This window comes from Pelecanus crispus, chromosome 1 (genome assembly GCF_030463565.1).
Source record: "Pelecanus crispus isolate bPelCri1 chromosome 1, bPelCri1.pri, whole genome shotgun sequence".
Lineage (NCBI taxonomy): Eukaryota > Metazoa > Chordata > Aves > Pelecaniformes > Pelecanidae > Pelecanus > Pelecanus crispus.
The window spans coordinates 124,959,895-124,983,250 of NC_134643.1; the positions used below are offsets into that span (position 1 = coordinate 124,959,895).

A 23,356-nucleotide genomic window follows, 5' to 3' on the forward strand; every position below is an offset into this window, starting at 1 on the left:
AGGTTTTCCTTATCATTTCATGCTCTTACCTACAATAGTCTATTGTTGTTTGGTCCACAGAGTCGATGCCCATATACATTACATTTTAGTATCTTAATACTTCTTGAATGTCTCCTTTAAATCCCTACCACAAAGAGTCTTTTTGACATCTATTTTTTAATGTGTTTTTTCCCAGCCAAACCTTCACTTGTCTCTTTAGGCACTTTTAATTCGTGTACTCCAATAGAGTTCATTGCAATTCATCAGGGACTGTATCCCAGCGAGAAGTGTCTTTGCTTTTTCTGGTGTTTCTTTTTTTCCCCACTTAGTAGTAGGTGCCAAGATGAGAAGGCATATGAGCAGCTGGCAGCCTGGTATTGGGGTAGATACCTCCAGTTGGTGAATTCCAGTATGGATTAGGGGCAGCGAAAAAGCTGGACGATGTTACGGGCAAAGCAGGGGGGTGGGGAGCTACAAAGTTCATCTTCTGAGGGTGCGCATGATAGGAGCTCATGTAAGGGAGGTCTGATGGGTATTTGTACATGGACGACTCTGGGGGGTGAGGCTGGAGAGCCTGAGCGATTCCATGGAAATCAAATTTGTAGGCGTAGCGCTTACCATGAACTTTAGTCATAATATTTTTATCATAGTAGTAGCGAAGTGCACGGCTGAGTTTGTCATAGTTCATGTTAGGTTTGCTTTTCCGCTCCCCCCAACGTCGAGCCACTTCGTCGGGGTCGGTCATCTTGAACTCCCCATTGGTGCCCTCCCAGGTGATGCAGTTGGAGTTGGAGCTGTCCGAGAGGAGCTCCAGCAGGAACTGCCATAGCTGTATCTGCCCACTCCCTGCGGGGGGAAACGAAATAGAAATGTCAGAACTAGTGACTAATAATGTTAAGACATCAATTCTTCCAGGCTCTCACATAGGACCCTACTAGGAAATGTTGCAATGTCTGTTCCTACTTCTTACTCTTAACTAGTCCTCCTTCTTCCAGCCCTGTCTCATGAAATCCTAAAGAGCAGAGATAATGGTAATGTGTCATGTTTTCCCTCATCTGAGTGGCAGAATGCCATTACACGGGGATTTCATAGTTACCTAATGTCATTCAGAGTAGACAATTGATGGGGAAATAATACAGTGCTCATTTAGGAAACTAATCTCTAAAGTTCAGGACAAACAGCTTTCACTTGCGTAACATTTTACTTGTTCTCACAGCATTATGTTGCAACTAAATGTTCTCTGCTATGGAATAAGCCTACACAAAATGGAGAAGTTTAGAGAAAGCTGGGCTCGTGCCAAACCATATCATCCATTTGCAGCATTTGGGGAAATGCAGAACGGAAACTTATTAGCTTGCTGTTGCACTGCATACAACTATAGGGCAAAACATTTGCAAGAACAGTGAAAAGGTCCATAAAATACATTCTTGTCATCGTTTTGTGTCAAATGAGTTTAAATGATTATTGAAGCTAAGACTTAAAACGTTGTTGATTTTTTCTCCCTCCTCTGCCAATTTAATCTTAAAATGAAAATAATTAGTCTGCTGTCAACTTTGCAGAAGTGTGTTGCCCAGAGTTATAGGAACAAAATTTGACCATTTTAGGCAATTGAAAGTAGATTTTAAAGGGCCTTGCCACTGATATTCATGTTAAAAGCTTAGCATTTCTTAATAAACCAGCACTGAAATGATGCAAAATACAGCTGAAGCAGCTTGCAAGGCAATCTGTTTCACAAGCACAATGTCAGCAGAATTTGCCAACCAGCTTGTATGTGCTAACTTCTAAGTACATCTCTGACCAGGAATCGGTTGGGTTTCTTTTTTTTTCCAAACCAGATATGTGGGTATAATAAAGAAGCTTTTCTTTAGAAAGCTTATAGTAGCGAATTATAATATCAAGCTGGAGTAGCATCTGAAATCCATTAGCAGTTTATACTTCAGTGCAACTGAAACCCATATTCGTTTAAATTATATTTATCCAAACTGTCCTTAATGAATTTCTGCTGTTCCATTAACATGCATTAAGTAAACAAACAAACAAAAGAATCCATGGTATGAGCAAGGCATGCAAGTTTTAATACACCAAACATAACAAGAGGATTAGCCTTTGAAAATCAATAAACAGTTCAGCACTGGACAAAACACAAATTTTTGAATAAGCAATCCAACATATGTTCTAACATAAACACTTGCCTTTCAAATGTAATATATAGTCCTATGAAAATAAATGGTTGCTGTCAATTTCCTTTTAATGAGAGAGTAATTCCACCGATTTATAAACACACAAAACATGTTAAGGCACAGCAATGATGGTGTGTAGGAATTCCATATCCAAATGTTAAGAAAGTATCCCAATCCAGATCATGTTAGTGTCCTTGACAGTGATGAAGGCTACCAAATGGACGCTGGACAAAATTGCAAAAGCTGGGATTTATGAACAAATTAAAGGGAGGTAGACCCCCACTTCCAGTTAAGATCAGTGTCATCTGGAAACCCACAGCCTTAGGCCATTTGGAAAATCCTATTATTAATACTTACTGAGTTGCTTTCCTATGCCATGCAAAACTGTTTAGAAAGTAAACTAATCTAGAACCGTGCTTGACGTCACTTGGGATAAAGTGGAACAAAATGTATCAGTATTTTGGCAATTTCATGCCTTGAAAAGCCACACAATCATTGTAAGAAGAAACATTGTTACTGGGGGTTGAGGAGACCTGCAATGTGGAACAAGGAACGCTGTGCCCTGTGGCTGTTAAAGCAAGGGAAATAGTAAGCGGCATGTACAATGTCAGTCCATTGTGGCAGATTAGGATGTTGATTATGGTGGTCTACAGCCACGGTGTGTCCTGCGGACTCAGAGCAGCAACGCTGAAATCTGCACAGCTCACAATCAGTGTTATTAACTCACCAAGAAGGTTCCTTGTCTTTAGCTAAAATACACTACAAGCCCCTGCCCACAATGAGCCTTGTTGCCTTCTAATGAGGTATTTGACTGACTGAATGTAACCATCTACTTCAGGATAGTTTGAATGGCTCTCTATGGAGAGCTATATTAACTATGTCTCCAATGAATATCATGGGAAATAAGACACCTAGCTCATAGGTAGACACCTGCATTAAGATACATGAGTTTATGTGTCTTAATCTGTGACCTCAGTCCGACCCTTGTGTTAGAAACCTAATCCTGCAACACATTGTGTATCATCAGCTCCCACTGAGCATACTAAAGAGTGGTAAAATCGGTCACATCACCTTCCAGGTCTGGCCTTAAAGCTGAAGTGGGGACACTAGCAGTGAAGAGAAATCCTCCTAAATCAGCAAAATCCATTCTCACCTGGATTTGCAAGTCGGCTGCTGGTTGGTCCAAGAATCTGATATGGATCTACAAAATTGTGAAAGAAAGATTTTAAAACATGTAACAATGATGTCAAATATTTTAGGTGTTAATTTTTTAACATTGTAAGAGGCAGTGTATGCCGCCTGATGGGAGAGCAGGTCCAACACTGGGGAAAGCGGTTCCTTTCTCTGCATCACAATTCTTTGCATCTTTTCCCTTAAAACTGGGTGTGCAAGTGAACAATTGCAAGGATACACATTTGCCTTTTGTACTGTACTAGCATGCACAAGCATATATTCAGACACACTGTAAATTTGGCCCAGAAGCATTCTGATTCCTACTTAAATAAAGTACACATGCACACAGGCACCCTTTGGTACTATCGACCCTGGCAGCGTGCCAGGGCCCACAGGCACAGACAGGTAGTGGGGTGAGAATCCCCTCCACGAAGGACAGCAGCCTCTCTTCTGGCAAGGCCACATTTGTTTTCCCCGCACCACTGCTAACTCTTTCTGAGCCAGAAGAGCCTCCAGAGGAGGGCTGAGAGTGCATGGCTGAACCCAGGCAATGTGGCTGGGTCCAGTCTTCTCTGTCACCAGAGTCCAGTGAAGGACCCCCTGTATTAACCTTGCAACTAGGGTTTTCAGAAGAGCCCGTGTCAGCCACACAATGCCTGTAGCATCTCAACGTTTTCCTCAAGGGATTCCCTCCGGAAATGAAAACTTATTTTGGCCTGAATTGAAGTACAACAGGAAAAAGGGAAGGTTGTGACAGAAATACAAAAGCCAAAGTGATGGGCTGCAAGCACAGCCCGGAGCCCCTTGCTGAACGACCCTGTCGCTGGGCTGCCTTGTGTCCGGACAGCTGCTCTCAAACGGACGCCAGTTTTACAGCCAAGAAGATAATCAGGTTACATTCCTTATACATTTAAATAGTCTGTGCAGCTCACACACAGCCATTAAATGGTCCTAAGGACTTACATAAATCATCAGTATGTTTCTTGAAAGATTCTCATGGTTGGAAGGTCAGATTAAATAAAATGCTATTTGGGCAAAAAGCAGTATAATACTTCCCAGGCAGCATGCATGAGTTAATGAGGTGTGGTCACGCGCACAGTCTTATTTAGCTGTAACAAAAACCAGAATAATGATTTGAAATCCATGTGCTAAAAACAGGCTCAGAGTCTTCTGAGCTAAGAATATCCTCCAAATCTCTTTTAGTTCTTATTTCTACCCTTTTGCTGTTAACAAAAGCCATAACTGACTCAGAATCTCTGCAGTGCTTTCTAGCTACCTGTCCAAAACACAGCCTAATTCACAATAAGGGACTAGGTCCTACCCAATGGATTAGCTGCTTTGAAAACACAACATGCACCCATTTTGCAAAACACTAGTCTACAAACTCATAAACTTCTGCTTTCTCCTCTATTTCCCAACAGACTAAGAACCCTTCTAATTCTCCTGTTTAATTTCAGGAGCCCAATTCAAATAGGTTTCTGTATGCTGTAATCCATTTTCCTTTCTTTGCTCAGGCCCATTTTCCAACTGCTAGCATTTCAACTACTGTGAAGCGTATGGTCTTTTGACATCCTTACCTTCCACTTTTGTACCTAAACTGTACACAGGTACTTTGTTTAACAGCTTTTTCACTCTGCAAGGTTGTCACTGCCATTAAACATTACTAAAAGCAATTTTCAATGGCCATGGGAGCCTTCATCTCAGATACAGATATAGAGCCAACTCATACACATCTGGGGATTTACTGGTCACCAGCTGGAGATCTCATTAGTGGTCTGAATCAGATGTTGCAATTTGCTTCTGGTTGGTAGGTGAGAGCTGTCCTTCTCATCATGTCCAACAAACCTCATCACACCCAGGCATAATTCAAACAAAATGACACCTACCTAACTGAGGACGCTGGTCTTCTGTTTTGGGAACTGTTGAGGATGATGGCTGAGTAGCTGAAAATGAAAAACCCATGTAGTTATTTTTCCAGTTTGGAAGATGGTCACCACCAAACCTGTGACAGATCACAGGCCTGGGACTCCTGCTGCTCCCCACTCAGTTATGGTCACAATAGGATTTAGCTTTCTAAGACTACATGGCCATGGACCTGTTGAAGCTTGAGTTCAAGGAAGGATGTGGCTGCCCCAGTGACTCCAAGGCACAGGTAAAAATCCTCCAGGGCTGAGTGCTGAGGTAGCTCCTATCAGTTCACTTCAGAGTCTACCCAGTTGCACCAGATGTGCATTAGGCTGACAGACTAGACATAGGCAGATGTTTTTTACCTTTTGACTGAGGACTGGGGTGGGTGTGACTCGTCCATGCTGATCTCCTGGCTTGCTCATAAGGCAAATCTGCAAAGGAAAAATACACTGATTGATGTAGATATGGCATAAAGTGTTTATGTGCATAAGGGGCACATTTCTAGGGGACCCACTGGATTGGAAAAATTACTGAAATAGGAAGGACACTCGTTGTTAAAACCTTTATCATCTTTATTGTCTCTAAAAGTAACAGTACCACACTGCCCTCCGCATTGCTTTTTAGAGGTGCCTATTCTTGTTAGATGTCTGAACTGCACTGAAATAACTGGTACAAATACTCTATACAGTCCATCATTTCCAATGGCTCAGAGTACTCCCTTTGGTCTCCTTCCTCAGCCCAGGACACCAAGAAATGACACACTGCACATCACAGACAATTTCTGCTACAGTCTTGCAGGAAAAGTCCCCCAAGAGGTCAGAGCTCAGATTAAGCACAAACTGCGTACCATTCCCTCCCAATTTCAGCATGTAACAGTATTTTAAGAAAATAAACTTTAGTTGATTTAATGTGCCATTCTTTGTTAGTCTGTTGCTGCCATCCCTTGAGATTGTTCAAACCTTACAGGCTGAGTTTGAGAGTTCCCTTTTCTGTCACCTGGTCATAGGCAGAGATATGTGAGACATCAGTCTAGGTTTTGTCTGCTGGAGATTCCTCTAAACCACCGTTGTATGTTTGTGTTTGCACCAGCTCTCATTGCCATCATGCACTTTATTATGCTCTCCCTGTAATATTACTCCTCGTGCTTGCAAGTGCTCTCTTCCTCAGATGCACCCTCTGGTCTCACTCTCATCATTCAGAATCCAGCCTTTTGGGATAATTGATTGCTGCACATTGCCAATCTCACTTGTTTCTCTTCTACTAGTCATTTCAAATTATTAATAATTCTTTTTCTTTCACTTTCCCTTCCACACCCCAGTATCCTCACAGATCTTTAGAAACATAACATGTGAAAACAGTGAACATGCTTAAATATTAACCATATATATATGTATACATATTATTTTCCTTCCAAAAAAGTGGATAGCTTTTTTCCTGCTTCATCTATTTAAATATTCCTTTCTGCTTCTTGGAACAAGCTCCTTAACTTTATGCATCTGAATTTTTGTTTGCCCTTTCTTCCATTTACTCATTACTTCTATTTCATTTAAATGCTTTAGCATTAAATGTAACAGCTTTCTTCATAAAGTATATGTAGTAAATTCAAATGTTTGGTTTACCCTTTGAAATCTTTTGCAATTGCCTATGCTTTTCTGTAGCTGGCTTTAACGCATTAGCTAAAATTGCTGCCAAAATCAGAGACTTATGTAGCCTGCCCAGGATCTCAGGAAGGTAGCGGTACCCACCTGGTAGAACTAAGTTGGTGCAGATGATTTGATTCTTAACAGTGCTTGTGTTTTATTTTAGAAATGATGTTTGGAAGGAAGTAAAGAAACAGTCACAGACCGGCTCTGTGCAAAACAGATGTGCCTCTGCCCATTTCCAAGCACTACGAGCAGACATGTCGAATGGAAATAAAGTGTAATGTGAAATTCACAACCAAATTGCCTTTAATTTATTTAGTCTATTTGGATTGAGGAGCAGACTGGCACTACCAGCACTGTCGTCTCCTGGAATCTTACACTTCAAAAGCTTTGCTTTTGCTGAGATATGCAATTTATCTTTGTATTACATTCGAGTAACTAGTGCCTTTTTTCCCTGATTTCTTGAGAACTATTCCACAGTCTTGTCCTTCAGAAACTCAGAGAAAATAACATGAATTGCACAAGTGCTCATCTCTGAGAAGAATACTGGTGTGCAGGTGAATCATTGTAATATGCAGATGTCCTGACCAGGTTGAGATCAACACTGCTATTAATTGTTGTAGTTAGAGACACCTCGTGGCCTGAGAACTTCATCATCTGGCAAAAAAATTCAGAAGGACTCTGGTCATGTTTTCAGGGGTTTCTGAGCTCTATTTGTACAGAGGGGGACAGGGCTCAGCTTTGGGCTGCTTGCATGTATCTTGCCCAGTCCTGCCTTGCCTGACCATGGCAGCCTTGCGAGGGAGCTTCTGGTGACATAAGGAACCTATTTTTTTCCCCCAGTTCTTCCATTCCCAGCCCAGAAAGACTACAGACAAATAGGGAAAAAAGATCACATAGAAGGTATGTGCTTGTCATTAGCTGTGCAACTCCTCTCCTCTCCTCTCCTCTCCTCTCCTCTCCTCTCCTCTCCTCTCCTCTCCTCTCCTCTCCTCTCTCCTCTCCTCTCCTCTCCTCTCCTCTCCTCTCCTCTCCTCTCCTCTCCTCTCCTCTCCTCCTCTCCTCTCCTCTCCTCTCCTCTCCTCCCCTCCCCTCCCCTCCCCTCCCCTCCCCTCCCCTCCCCTCTCCCTCTATTTGTGGGTCTCCAAATTAGTAGACACCTGTACACTGAGAGGGCTGTGTGCTTGTACTTAGTGGCACTTCAGCCTTAAAATATATTTGGTACAAATTTAGTACTGTGAGAAAACTGTTTTGCCTTTTAATTCAACACATCATAAGATGGTTTTCCCAACTACGCCCTCTCCATTAAAAGAAAAATCCAGTTATCAGCCTTTCTTGAAATAGCACAAAATTCCAACTTCATTCTTAGTTCAGTATTGTGCCTTGATAAACATGTTGCTATCCTAGATAAGCAGATCTGTTCTTATTCATGAGATATTAGTACAACATGTCCTTATCTTGGACAGATCTTTGATGGGAATGCTCCTGTTTGATGACACATGTAGACAAACCCATATTAGGTCTTCCTGAGCTCCTGATAACTTCATTGTATTACTTTCAGCTTGCTGAAACCTCATGTTCTGTTGTAAAGGTGACTGAAGAAATACGCCTTTGTCATTGCAGTTCACAACAAGCCCTGCTCATTTCCTATTTTCCTATTGTAGTGCCTTAACAATGGCAATGTTTAATTACTTTCTCCAGAATTGCATCCCAGGATTTGGCTAATTCCCATTTAACATTATTTACCTCCTCCCCCATTTTTGACCTTTTTCATGTCATCAAGTGATTGTCCCCAGGGTCTGTTATTGCTGTCACATGAAGGGCACTTTGTTATGGAAAAGCTTCCTTGCAGTCTAGTTGAAATGTGACATTTAACTAAAAAGAAAGCCATGGAATAAGCCAACAAAATAGTTTCTTGAGAGAAAACTGAATTTCAGAAAAAAAAAGCTTTTGTCTTTCTGAATAAAAATTCTGACTTTAAAGATGTTTGTCAGCTTTCAACTGTAAAAAGATAAAATAAAATAATACTTTCAAAGTCACATGAGAGTTTGTTGTAGGAAATGTTTAGTTAGGATACACCAGTTTACACAGAAGAATAGAGACACCCCATATCCAAACTACAACTCCCACAAGGAATTGTGTCAACACAGAAAGATGCTTTTAATGTTGACATAAAGCATTTTGTTTTGTAAGTGTCATTGCAAATGTGATTTGGATAAAAATGCTGAAATGAAGGACTTCACTATGTCTGATATGTTTTTTTTTCTAGAACCTTTTACGTCAGAAGAAACTAGTATTTTATTTTTCCATCACAAGTCAGGATGAAACAATATTGAAATCATAGGATTTCTCATGGGATAAAAAAAAATCCAGTTTTTGTTCAAGTCCAATGGAAACATACCCATAAAATAGTACTCTCTCACAGTAGACTCATTCTAGCCTTTGCCTGAAATCCTCTCAATTGGAATGGTTACTTCCTGCAGGACACCCAGGTCCCTCTGGTCTTACGTTACGTGTTCATTTTCACTGGAAACTACTGAGAGCTTTGGGCATCCAGTTTTACATTGCATAGTTGGTAACTGTTTCTATAGTTATACTTTGTCTTCTCATCCATACTCATGTCCAGATTCCTCCACGCCATTCAAAGCTCTTGGGTGCTACTGTAACCTGTGACCATGAAAGCCACAGTCTGCTTTAATGTTTCATGAAAATGTTTAACTTTTTTTTAATATCCTTTCTTCTAATACTGAGACTAAACAGGTACTATGTGACACTCTTTATTTTGATAATTATATCATGTTTCCTCATCCCCAGACCCTGAGTTGAACAATTTCAAACTTTTGTGTCTTTCAACATGCTTGAAAGGTTTTCCATATTCCCATGGCTTGTTCTAAGCACCTTCTAATTCTGCAGACAGCCTTTTTGATAAGGGATGATTCACACAGCTTTCTGTCCAAGACCACACTGCTGATTTATTTAATGGCACAGTCAGATTTCCTATATCATTCTCCACTGTGTTTCTTCATATTTTTATGTTTTTTTTCACTTGGCCAACAACTAGAGCAGTAGCTTTCATTGTGCCATGAATAAAAATGCCTACCTTAAGTTCTTCTTTTATGAGTAGAGAGGGTTAATTTGAAATCAGTAAGACAGGCAAATAACTTGTGTCTTATACTGCATTTATCAACTTGTATTTTCAGCTGTTAACATATTGCCAGTTCGTTGATCTCTAATAAGGCTCTGAGCGCCTGTACAGGAATCCTTTAGAGGAACCTCTGATTTTAAGTAATGACAAAATCATATGTCATCTCTAAGAATTATACCAAATTTTATTATGCCCTTTTTCCAATTATTCATAACTATAGATCATGGCAGAGAATGCCGAAGCACCTATGACTTAAGGGGTCCATTATTTAGTCTTCGTAACAGGTTAATTAGCCAGTTCTTGATCTGTTAAAATATTTTGTTTCTTATGATATGCTGATTTAACTTTCATTGTAAATAGTTGTGGGGCGCTTTGGTAAATGTCTTATGAAAGCCAAATGCCAAATGTATGCATTGGATTTGTGGTTTCCTTTCTATTCTCTACAGTATTGTTATAGATAAACAAATCTAGCAGAAGAGTTTGTTTTCCTAGAAACTGAGCAGGGTGGATTTTATCATGTAATGGTCTGGTAGCTGTTTCACTATCTATCTTTTTTAATTATCAATTAACTAATTTGCAGACATGCATATATACATGTATCCAAGTGTATATAAAATAGTTACTTGTGTATACTCTCCTGGATTATACCCTAGAGCACTGATAAAAGATAGATAAAATATTTGCTATCCAAAAACCCCTGTGCTTTTAATGAGAGAATGTATCTTTTCACAAGAGTTCAGTCAATTCAAGTGTATGTCCCTTCAGAACACTTGGATGTATGCCTCTGGCTCAGTAATGCATTTCCTTTAAATTTAGTATTTTGCTGCAACTCCTCTTCATGTCGAACAGTACTTTGCACTTATTACTGGAAAAGCAAATGTCCAGATCAGGCATTTTTCCAGCATCTTTAGTGGTGAAGGGTGATGTAAAGAAAATTTTTAGCTTCATAGCAATGTCCTCATCTTCTTTAATTATTCCCTTTAGCCTTTCACAAACCAGCACACCCACAATACTTTCATGGGCTTCAAACTTCTGAGCAATAAGAACTTACTTATGTTTTGATTTTACTTACTTAGTCTCTTAAACTCACGATCAGATGTTGTGGGGTTTATTTGCCTCAAACACAAATAAAAAGTAGGTAACAGGAGAAACATGTATCCTGCATTTTTAAAGTACTTTTTCCCAATATACTTCAAACAGCATTACAAAAGAGGACATGCCTCATTTTACAGACAGGGAGCTGAAGTACATTGAAAAGTGACTGTGCTGGGACAATGCAAGAGACCTGGTGAATACAGCTCTGGTCTTTCAATTCTCTGGTGCTTGAAACAGATAGCATTGCTTCAAAGACAGAGATACGTGCAAGAAACAGACATTAAAATGCTCTATTTAATCATCTCACTCTACACAATGATACATGCACAGACAAATAGATATAAAATGGATGTATATAATATGTGTGTGTATTCAACATATAGCCTAATATTTATGAAAAGAGAGTTGAAGCAGAAAAAGAACAAGATACTTCAAGATATTAAATTACTAAGATCACAGCATACAAAAGGCGGTCATTGTTCATACCTGGCCTGGTTGTAATTCTTTGTGTTGCTTCTGGATAAACTGATGTATTTGGAAAAATAAAAGTGGCACCTCCTGAAGAGAAAGAAGAAGACATAACACCTAAAGATTCATTTTCACAGTCCCTAAGTCCACTGATATTTTCCCTCTTGTAGTGTGTCTAAATGAAGACTATGAATAACTATTTTCTATCTTAGGACTGTTATAAGTTAATTCCGATAGCCTTTGCACCTATGTAAATCCATTCAAATTACTGGATAAAAGTCTGTGCAAAATCTGTGTTAAAAGAGGAGAGAGACAAGTTCAGGAAATCCCTTCTACCTTCCCCACAAACACTTCCACCTGGGCAGGTGTTTTCATATCTTCTGAAATAAAACTTCTTTGCCTTCTCTTCATTAGTGCATGCACTTCCCAAACAGGTTCATATTTTCAACAGAGACTGTAGGCCTGGCACAAAGCCTATTGGTGTCTGTGGGAATCTTCTCACAGACTTTGGTCAGCTTTGGGTCAGACCCTCAGAAATCGCATTCTCTTCACAGAGTGAAAAAATTAAAAATATTGAGCTTGATACAGAAAATGGTATCTCACTTATCTCAGGCATTGAAATTGCTCTAACTACATCAGCAGACTCCTAATGACCATCTCTAGGAACATGAAAAGGGTCATAAGGATTTGTGCAATTACTGCTGACTTCAAGAGGAACTTGTTTCTAACTCTTTTGGGGCCCTTTGAAAATCCCACTCCAAAGTTCTTATGCCACCAGAACAACTAGTTTTCTTTATGCTGATGATCAGCATGATATTATTCACACTCCCAATGACAGAAATGCAGTGAGTCTCATTTTGGTGAAATGAATTTCAAAATATCATTGTCAGTGCACACATATAGAAAAAGATAACACACAGAACTGCTGAACACTTGGATAACTGTATGTGGAAACTGCTTGGCAAATTAGAATCTGGAAAGCCAGAGATGGAAAAGACCATTGAGTCCATCTATTTTTAAAAAGGGCTTCAGGCTTATTCCAAACCCCATCAAAGTCAATGGACATTTTTTTTGTTGCTTTTGGTGGGGTTTGCAGCAGGCCTACAGCCCACAGTAGGACTTTATGTCAAGTGGCAAACATCTAATCTCAGGGAGACATCTTCTAAACTAGTTAATTTAGCTAGAAAAGTCACTGCTATTTACCACAGTGAAAAACTAAATGAAATATGAAAAAGGCATCGCAATCCAAGGTGTTCTTTTTTTTTTTTCTTTTGCATTATCCTTTGTATTATCTTTTTCATTTCTTATAAAGAATTGTTATTTCTGGTCACTGTAGGTAACTAATACCCTCAGGCATGATCATGCAATATTCCAAACATCTTTAATCAGTATATATACCATACTACATGTACAATTCCATGCCATCTTTTGTTGCACAACTGCTGGAGGAAGATAAAATTTATTCTGAATTATTTTCATAAATATTTTAAGTCACATCCTGAAAGACAGATGCTTTTGAGGCATGTATCGTACTTACACTCAATACTTTTCTGGGCCAAATTAACAGAGGGGTGAATATTAACAAAAAATAATTTTACATTCAGATCAGACTTAGTGGAAATTACAATATCAAACTTAGTGGAGTTTCCAGCTCAAGTCCCATATAGCTGACAAATGAGATGAGCTAACTGCCTAAATAGCAATTTTATTGACTTATAGGATATATATATTGCATGGGAGGGGAGACAGTCCCCATTCACCAGAGGCAACAGCACTTAGGCAAGTGCTGAAGCACTTTTGACCTCTATCAACCTTCTAGGGATCTGTGGAGTAGATCTGACAGTACAATAAGACAGAATGAGAAAAAAAGTTCTCAGAGACAAAGGCCCCAAGCCTGCAGTTTATCATGTGTCAGGGACCCCACTCTCCTGTAGGACATTAGAAATTACCAGTAAGGAGACCATTTTTGCACCATCTGGCCCTACGTTATCTCACCTTTTTTCTGTGTGTCTGTGCATAAAACTCACACACACAGCAAGGAGAGGATATGCTTGTCTCCCTCCTGATTTAGCATTTCCATTTTTAGTAAGCAACCCATAAAAAGGAATCCTGTGCTTTTAGAAGATGACCTATAGCAATGGGAGCAATGCCAGCATTACCTGTGTTTCTAGCATGCATTAACCGTGGAGAGTTTTGTAAGGCTTTATCAACATCATCTGAAGTCAAATGTGGAAGAGGAGCTACAAAACAAAACAAAAAGCAACACCAAAATGAAAAAAAAATTGTGAATTATCTTTTTAAACCATATTTTCCCCTGACAGGATTGTCTGAATGCGAGTCTACTGACAGTCAGTTTCAGTCTGCAGTTTGGAGGGAGGTGTGTGTGCTACAGCTTAAACTAGGGCATTCATTTATTCAACATTATGAATGCATAATATTTCTGACTGATTATTGACAGTGTGCGTGTGGAGAAGACTGCACCGCACTGGTGTTGCAATGCTTGTTGTTTTTTCTTTAAAAGCCATATTCACTTTAACTTCTTTAAACTGAGGCAAACCTGCAAAATTTCCTCAAGCTTAGATGAAAGCCCTCAAGCCAGGAATTCACTAGTCCCTTCTTTCCCTTTGAAATGCTAGCCATGCACTACAAGTAATTTGCATTTGGACTTCAGGGACTGTTCCTTTTTTCCATGAATGTACAGAACTTTTATTCTGTTCAGTGAAATCTTCCTGATCGTATTCAGAGTAGAGCAAACTGCTGTCAGCCCTCAGAGTCATGCCTGGAATTCACTTTATGAATCAATGTTTGCACTCTCATTTAGCATTCTCATCGTTAAAATGGAAAGAAATGAGTATGTGACCAGAAAAAACATTAGCACTGAATCCCATATTATTTTCTTCCTACAGTATGCTGATGAATATGCTGGGTTTCAATTTGATTTTTCTCTGAGATGGACATGTAGAAATATCCCCTAACTCTCTTCTTCAATGAACATGAGTGAAAGCCAACTGAAATTAATGGGAATCTTTCCATCAAACTCAAGAGGCTTTGGATCAGGCTCCCTACTATGTTGTTAGGAACAGCAACAGACATTTGAAAACCCAGCTGAGTGTATCCACATCATTAAATCTAAGACTGGTATCAACCACATATTGATTGTAGCCGCTACCATAATGACAGAAAACTAGCTTACTCTCTCTGAGGTAGTGTAGGTGTGACAGGAGGATATCTGCATTATAGCTTGGGGTGAGTCTCTGGAAGTCATCTTTGGTCATTTTACATAGCTCCTTCCCATCGATGTTCTGGAACAACAAGATGTCCACATCTGGGAGACCGTACTCCTTCACTGCCCATTCCAACCACTGGCGTACGTGGTCTGTGCTCCATAACGTAGGATCTGGTGGTATCACAAAGCATAAAATTAGGCAGAGAGGGGAGAGCGCTGATGCGCTGGACCAGTACAAAATAAATGTAGATCACAGTCAAACTGGAAAGACCTTAATCCCTTGTTTACTGGCTGTTGGAGATACATAAGGAATTAGTTCGGCCTGTTGAGTGCAAAGGAGAACAACTGTCTGTGAAAAACTATTAGGGAAGAGCTGTGAGCTCTGATTATTAACAAGAAACCCTCTGCTGTTGAGCTCCTTCTCCCATTTAGTTCTTTTGTCTTGTTGTTTTTATGCATTATTATCCACAGATTAACATAGGCTCCTGCCCTCATGCAGAGAATACTCTTTAGAAAAGTATTTAAGACAGCCCACTAACAGCACTGCAACTTGCATCTGAACAATTTTCAAAGCTCTCTGTTGAATTTGTATCTTTAGTCAAGTGAAATTTCCACTCAAGTCAGAAGTACTGTTTCTTGGGCATAGGCTAATAAGCAGTCACAGATTTGGCTAGTTATTTCATAAACTAGAGTGGGTCATGTTAAAATATTCTGCACTTCCTTTCCCAGACTGCTGTGTTGTACTGGTGTACACTGCTACACCTGCATGGGTTTTTACTTACTACCTGAAGTACTGGCAAAACCATCTGGGGAAAAAAACAAGTCCAGATTTTTAGCAAAACATAAGGCCAAATACCTTGTGTTTTCGAAAGAATCCTTGATTTTAACTTAAACTTCTTTTTTGTCTCTAAACTCTTCCTTTTCTGTTTCTCTTCTGTTCTACTTTTCCCTATTCTTGTGTTACAGTAAGCACCACCGATATGAAGGTCCCTAACAACCTGTGTGTGCACAACCCCATAATGGAAGACAGCTCCTACCATGAAGAATTTATACTTTTTGAAGAGGAAAGAATAAGGCTAAGGGGAAACAAACTCCTTGAGAGTTTGTGCCTTCCAACCTAAACAATTCTGTGATTCTGTGATATCCTGAAGACTGAGAATGGAGCACACAGAGGTCAAATGGCTGTATTCTGTCACAAAAAAGTCTGTGGAAGGGCTGGGACTTGAGTGATGGTCTAAATAGCTTTTCTGTGGCTTAATTCAGTGTCATCCCCTCTCTTTTGACTGTTGTTCAGGCTGGTCTGAAAGAGGTGGGGACCTCTTTCCATGGGCTAGGAACTATTCAGAGTCTGTCATGCTGTTGCTCACTCTCAATCCTTCACTCAGTAGTGCCTCCCCTTTTCTGATGCTTCTTTTGGCATTTTAAGCCCTTGCAAGTTAGAATATTTAATCCTCTGGAGCTTCAGAGGGTTTCTCTGTTCTCTGAAGTGCACCAAAAAACACTTAAAAGGACCCTTCCATCTGGTATGAAATATGCAGCAATCTAGAGAGATGCAAGTCTGGTTGATAAACCCAGGCTCTGAATGAGATTGCCCACATTTACAGCAGAGAACTCCAACAACTACATTTGGTTTGGTTTGAAGTAAACAACCAAACACCAGGAAGTTTACCAAAACATTGTGATTATGCCTGTAATTTTTAAATGCTTCTTATTTATGATAACTAGAAAGTTACCACAGCTGGAAATGTGAATTTTGCTTTTTTTTTTATTCCTAAACATTGCCACATGAGCTGCACACTGCCTATGCAGTAGTCAAACAAACCCAACTGATTTTTACCCATACATTTCTTCTAGGGACCTCAAAATAGCAAGGCTGTGATTGTGACCATCTTGTTCCTTAAATGTCACTCAAATCCACCTCAAAACACACCTCCAGGAATACACTGAGAAAAAAAGATGTCGCTGAGCTAACCATGCTAAGGGTTACTAAAAGACTGAAAAAAGTGCCAACCACCAAGAAGACAAATGTTTTAGACGAACACTCAAATGTCATGAATTTCACTGTGGTGTGCTTCCAGTCAGCCAGGACACTTCATTATTCAGTGCATCACTCTTCTGTGCTTCAGAACTGTCGATACCATTGCAGAGGATACTGCAAGATATTTGTCCACACTTATCTTGACAAATAACTGAAATAATCACAGCTTGCAAAATTGGCCACAGTTCGTACTCTTGCATATCTTAGCAACTGAAAAACTGAAAGAATATTAAGCAACATAGCAGTAGCAGAAATATTTCAGATGGGCACATCTCTGCTGCAGAGGAACTAGCAGCAAAACATTCCCTTCTGTTTGCAGGTTGCAGGTGTTGTGTCTATATTGTGTATATCCAGTGGTTTATGAACACCCACACATGCCATGATGGTCTAATGTTTTGACCTCGGAAATAGGCATGCTAATTATTTTGCACGAGGGAACAAACCTTCAAGCAGAGGTTTGTTTGGAGGACAAGGCACACAGGAGTGAATGCCTTTTTGTTCAATTAACTGCTGAATCCCACAACCAAGCTTGCCAAGACTAACCAAGAATTTCTCAATTGTGCTCTTATATTGCAGTGGAGTTGTCAGTTTGCTTATTAAAACATTTTACACCGCCCAAACTCAGGGGACAACCTAGATAAATGCTTTTCAAATGCACTGTTTGATTTCACAGAAGCTATTGTGTTTTTAGCATTCTGAGGGCTGGACTGCATTTGGTATTTGGGATGTCATGTGGTACAGTGGTCCTTTCTCTCTCCCAAACACTGTGCACCCAGCTAGTCCATGGTGTTAGGAAATGGAAGTGGCTCTTCATTTTGCCCACTTTAGGGTGAAATACTCCAAAAGGAGCTAGAGAAGTCAGATAAGATCTAAGTGCCTGTGATCAGCCAGTTATGCCGGTGAAATGGGAAGGACAGGTTGAGGAGGTGGCTTCACTATGATATTTCTCAGCTTGTTCTCTTAATAACCCTGGGAATTACTGCTCTTTTCTTCCTGATCACCTGTATCACATTGCCACTTTTCTCCAAATCTCCTTAAATAATGTTAGTAGACTTAGGGGAAATGCATTTTTTTTCTTGAAATTTTTGTGAAGAGGGTCTAACCTGCTGGCACAATGACTCTTCGTTCATTGGTAGTCATGTTTGGGGGTGGAACGTGCTTCTCTTCCATGTAGTTTCCATAGTTCATCCCAACATTGTCTGAGCCGCTAACCATTTTCCCTCCTTTTGCCACGCTGCAGTCATCAGGAGAATTCCTAGACAGAGAAGAGAGGTGCATTTCTATTATTATTCCAGTCTCTACCAATATCCCTAGTAAAGAATAATGTTGAATGAAATGACAAAAATGAGACTTGAGCGCCAGGGTTGGGCTGTCACTGGAAAACTCAGTACCTACCACCCAATGATTCTGCTGATTCCTTCAGTTGCCTCAGAAAAAATGACCAGCCTCAATGGACCATATATTTATTTCTGTTTTCAAAGGATCAGGCTTTTATACGTCTCTAAACATATAAACACTAATGATTTATTTCCAGAGACCGGGCTAGAATGGAGGCTTGTTCATGAGCTTGCTGAGCCTGATAGCTGCAAGTAGCTCCACTTCTCTCTCCAAACATCTCACAGACAACTCAGCAAACATAGAGATGCACTAAATGTACATTTTCTGAGGGAAAACTATTATCAGTTGTCATTGTCCAAGCCTTGTCCAAGGCTTGGACAGCTTCCTGTCTCCACTGCTGTCATTGTTTCATGTGGGCCACGCTCAGTTGCACTTTATGTCATGCAATGTAGACACGCTTCTATGTATGGCTTACAGAAAACGAACATTTGCCAAAGCCATGATTCAAAATACCACACGCATGACTGGAAAAATCTTTCAGCTCCTGACTAGCACAGTCTCCATGGTACTGTAGTCAAGAAATGGAAATCTGCAGAGGATCTGCAACCAGACACCTCTTTAATTTTGGCTTTGCTTTCTGAATAGAGTCTTTAGATTTAACATCCCACAGGGGGTTCCCTAATGGCATTTTAATTGCATCACAGTTTTCTTTCTGGCAGACACAGACATATTTGTCCCTTAATTTAATGTCTACAACGTGTTTCATCAGAGAGAAAAAAATTGTGACAAAAATCAAAATAAAGAACAGAGCTGCGGGGAATACCTTTAAATGTAAAGAGGCTGTTTGGCAAGGGAAGGAGGGTGTTAGTTGGGTTTTGGTTTCTTTAGTGATACTACATTACTAACAAGCTTTCTTTTAGTCCTGCCATTTAACTGCTGAAACTGTACTGTGGTCTTACTAAACAAGCAGCAAGTCAGGTTGTGATGCTTCATTTCGGTTCCTTGCAAACCAATTAATTTGCAGTCCAGAGAACCAAGAGACCCTCCAAGACCCAGACTCCTGAAAGCATGTTTCAGGATCTGCCCTCTGCCCCCCAAAATGTGTTTCACCCAGAGCCTCTTGCTCTCCCCAGCTCAAAAAACCCAGCTCTTGCTGCAAGTGTTGGGCAGCAATATCACTGTAAGCCCACCAGTGGTCAGAATACAGGTTCTTTCCCAGTAGAGCTTTGCTATTGTTTGAGGACAAAAGAGGAAAAATAATACACAGTTTGGACCACTGTCTGCTCAACATACGTCGATAGTATGTGGCAGATATTTTATTCAATGCCCAAGTGACTCAGTTGAGTTGACGGCTCAGCACTACCATGGGTCACGAACTAATGCAGTTATAATTCTCACATGTGTGTTTTAAAAAATAACTAGCACTTGGAAAGCTGAAAAGATTTAGTATACATCTTAAATACTAAAAGTACATTTTAAGTATATCAGCTTTTTTCTATGCAGTGTTACTACTGATTTTACCATGTCGTGTTAACGTATACATTAAAAAAAATTAACTGCTGATGGCTTTCAGTTTGAAAATAAAATATATCACAGAAACCACTCAGTGGGCACTGTCATCTTCTTTAGGAGAAGCAACACGGCCTTGAATGTTGCCTGGGAAATGTTTGCTTCACATACTTTTTTCAGGTATAAAATATCTTGGGTGCTGCATAACATATTACATATGAAATCTGCCTCGTGTAAAGGTCCTACAACTGCTTTGTCAGCAACAGGACTGAATAATAACCACAAGGGAAGATATAGTCAGCACATGGTCTTGCCTGTCATTGAGTGGTGGTGAATTTAGCCTTTCGTCTCAGAACCAGAATACTTGGGCATTACTCTCTCAGGTTTAACTTTTCTATCCCACTACATACCTCGAAATATAATTCTGGTATGCAGCTTATTTCTGTCTAAGCAGAGCTAAGCAAAACAAAGTAACTTTTTCTTTCAGATGTAAACATGTTGAAAAAGAGCTTTTGTGATGATTGCTTGTGACTAAAATGTTGACCTTTTCTGTTTACCTTTAACAAATACAAATGGCATATATGCATAAGTGAGTCTGCATACTAAATCACATATATTTGGAAACATCATCCAACTCTGCCCTTACACCTGTGCAGATGCCCACCCTGACTCCCAAGGTCAGTTATGTTAGAAAGACAAAAGAAAGAACCATTTGGCACATTCACTGACTTTTTAGGGATGTTTTTGGGAAACAGAGAGCTAGCAGCATCCTTTGGCCTAACTGGCACAGTTACTTCATTTTGTTTTTCTGTGAAAAGGAACTTGGGATACAGGGACATCAAAGTCTTTCTGCTGATGTGAAATATCACATCAGTATTAGCCTACACCACTTCTGTGGGCAATCATGCATTAAAAACACTCTTGTAAACACTGAACAGTAAATGATGTGAAAGATCCAGTAGTAGCACACAGCTTTTGGCAATCTGACAGGGCTTCTGAGCTGGTTTTCTGATCTGAATATAAACAGACAGGGGCGGGGAAAAAGATCATAAATAAGTCAAAACTTTTCACTAAAATCCAGAAAGCAGATGGTCAAGGGTTTTGTCCTGTTAACTTACTGGGTGGACAAGCAAATCCCCGGTTCAGCACATTTTCTAAGACCATGCTTAACTTCAAGCATGTAAGCAGCTCCAGGACTACTCAGGTACTTCAAATTGAGTGCATGCTTATGCATACCACAGAACCAAGGCTTAATTGAAATGGCTGGAATGGATTTCTATGGTATAGAAAGCAAAACTGAAAATGCAAGCAGACACTAGAAAATGGTATTTTTAGTGCCCAGAACAACAAGAGAGTGATTGTCTATGAAGACTTTTTTTAGGACTTTCTGTGAGTCTGCTTTATTTCTGAACCACCAGGGGAGCAGGGGCAGTGGAAAAGCAGCTTTCAGAAAGTGTGCCCAGTGTAAAGGGTGCAGCTTTGCAGTGATTCATCCTAAGCCCCAGGTCTGAAATGAAACCCAAGATGTTTTTCTTCACAGCTGCATGTTATTTTTAGCCTTTGTAAATATACTGTATTACACCTGGAATTTACCAAAAAAAAAAAAAAAAAAAAAGTAGAAAGACTACAATCATGCTACCCAAGAGCACTTTTTGTCCACTCCTGAGCTGATTCAGTTCTGAATGCTAATGTCTGCCTGTTGAAGAAAGTATTTCTCCATGGGTCCTTGGACCTGGAAGTCTCGTCTTTATTCAGGGTTACTTAGAATCAAGCTGATTTGATGGTTAAATTTAGCACCCACTCCTACTGAAGCTGATTGGAGTTTTGCCAGCCATTGACTCTGATGAAAGCAGATGTAAGTTCATAAATAAGTGTATGAAACACATTTTTTCCTCTTCACTATGCTACTGTTTTCCCCATGTGACATGAAACACCTGTGTTGTGTTAAAATGCAAGGTGTCAGAGAAACACAGATTAAGAATCAGCAAAATTTTACATGATCTCTGTGACATTCCCATAATATAAACCCCTCTATTTACTACTTCTGCATTTCAGAGGGAAATAACTGAGAAAAAATGTATTCTTCAAATATCTACATATCTTTGTAGGTTTATTTAATAACCACAGCTTGAATAACTTCCTTACAGAGGCTGCTTATAGAAAAAGGGTCTCAGGAGAGCAGAGAGGTGTAAGGATATCTTTGAACAGTTTTCCACGCATGGTCCCCATCCAGCCCGTGGCTGGTCAGGTCAGAGGACATGCTGACCTACCAGGAAGTTTTGTTCTGTGAGGCTCTGGTGAACAAACCATGATGTTGTCGTACAGGATACAGATTCCTCTCCTCACCTCTCCTCTCCCATTTCGTAATGCCAGTGAACTGAGAAAGAGTGGAACGGCCCCAGCAGGGCTGTGATGACCCCACCCTGTCCTTACGTACAAGAGGGAGAGCTCCACAAAGCCAGCTTCTTCAGATAATTTGGGCCAATATATGTAAATTTATATTTAGCCAAAATGACATCATTTAAAGCTCAGCTCATACTGAGTGTATGGCAAAGCATGCTCAGGCTCGTCTCCATTCACTGCAACTACTCAAGTTGTAGTGAATTTGGTCAGCACTTCACCCCCCACAAAATGGTTTGTCACTGAAAAAGTGGCCCATGAAGAAAAAACCAAAACTTCCCTGAGATTTCTTACTTTGAGGTACACTGCTGTTTCTTAAAGCACATCTGACATACTTTAGTCCACGATATCAATTCAAAGGGTTACACAGCTGTAGCCCTACACTCACTTCCCCAACCCTCTCTACACCCCCTTCCTCTTCATGAATCAGTGAGATTCACATCTGCTGAGACCTGCCACAGGAGTGACATGCAAAGAGGGCTCCTGCAGATCCCCTTTTGGGTTCCCCTTTGGCAGCAATCACTGGGGACAGTCGGACCCTCCCTGGTGAGAAGCAGCCCGTGTTCCCCAACTGCCGGGGCTGCACCAGCAGCTTTGCGGAGCCCCAGGGGCTGCTTCCCTGGCACCAGCTGTGATCCCCATGGGTGCTGAGTGAGACTCTGAAAAGCACTTTCAGTGGTGATATCAGAGGCCCCAACACTTGCTTTGATTGAGCTAGGCTTCCACCATGCACACTCATCGCCCACCACCGCAGCTGGACGCGCCTGCCCGGCTTCTGTGCGGACACCAGGCCAAGCCCTGCAAGCGCACCAAGCACTCTGCTCCTGTGCAGGCACCTGCCCTTAAATCTGCTGCGTGAGCACCACCACGCTTAACCTGGTGAAAGGAAAACAGGGGTTTTATTTTCCCTTCCAAGGCTTCTTGTGAAAGCAGTGCAAAATTCCCCACAGAGGACTCCAGCATAACAGAGGCATTAAAATGCCAGAAAATGCACGTAGGTCGAAATGTCCCTGGGGCGCTCACACATGCTCTCGCGCAACTGCTTAGCGAACTGGGCTGGGGAGCTGCTTCCCCAGCAAGTACGCAAATAAGTAAATAAAAGGGTGGGTGGGTAAGTAACTCAGTGCTTAGCTATAACCTGAGTCACTCCCCAACCCGTGTGGGATGGCTGTGTGAAGGCGATGTTCACCCACAGAAAGGGGACAGCCAGGGTGGGAGCAAGCTGCCGAGGTCTGGGGAAGGGAGGGAAGCCCC

General features: G+C 40.6%; 1 protein-coding gene across 1 annotated transcript in view; it reads right to left on the reverse strand.

Annotated features, from left to right (window-relative positions):
* Positions 1–304: 304 nt before the first annotated feature.
* ERG (ETS transcription factor ERG) overlaps positions 305–23,356 on the reverse strand; it is a 62,067-nt gene continuing 39,015 nt past the window's right edge. Inside the window, 8 exon segments of the mRNA XM_075714300.1 lie at positions 305–825; positions 3,313–3,360; positions 5,219–5,275; positions 5,603–5,671; positions 11,610–11,681; positions 13,751–13,831; positions 14,785–14,988; positions 17,959–18,110. Of these exon segments, the coding sequence (XP_075570415.1) occupies positions 305–825; positions 3,313–3,360; positions 5,219–5,275; positions 5,603–5,671; positions 11,610–11,681; positions 13,751–13,831; positions 14,785–14,988; positions 17,959–18,110 (1,204 nt within the window).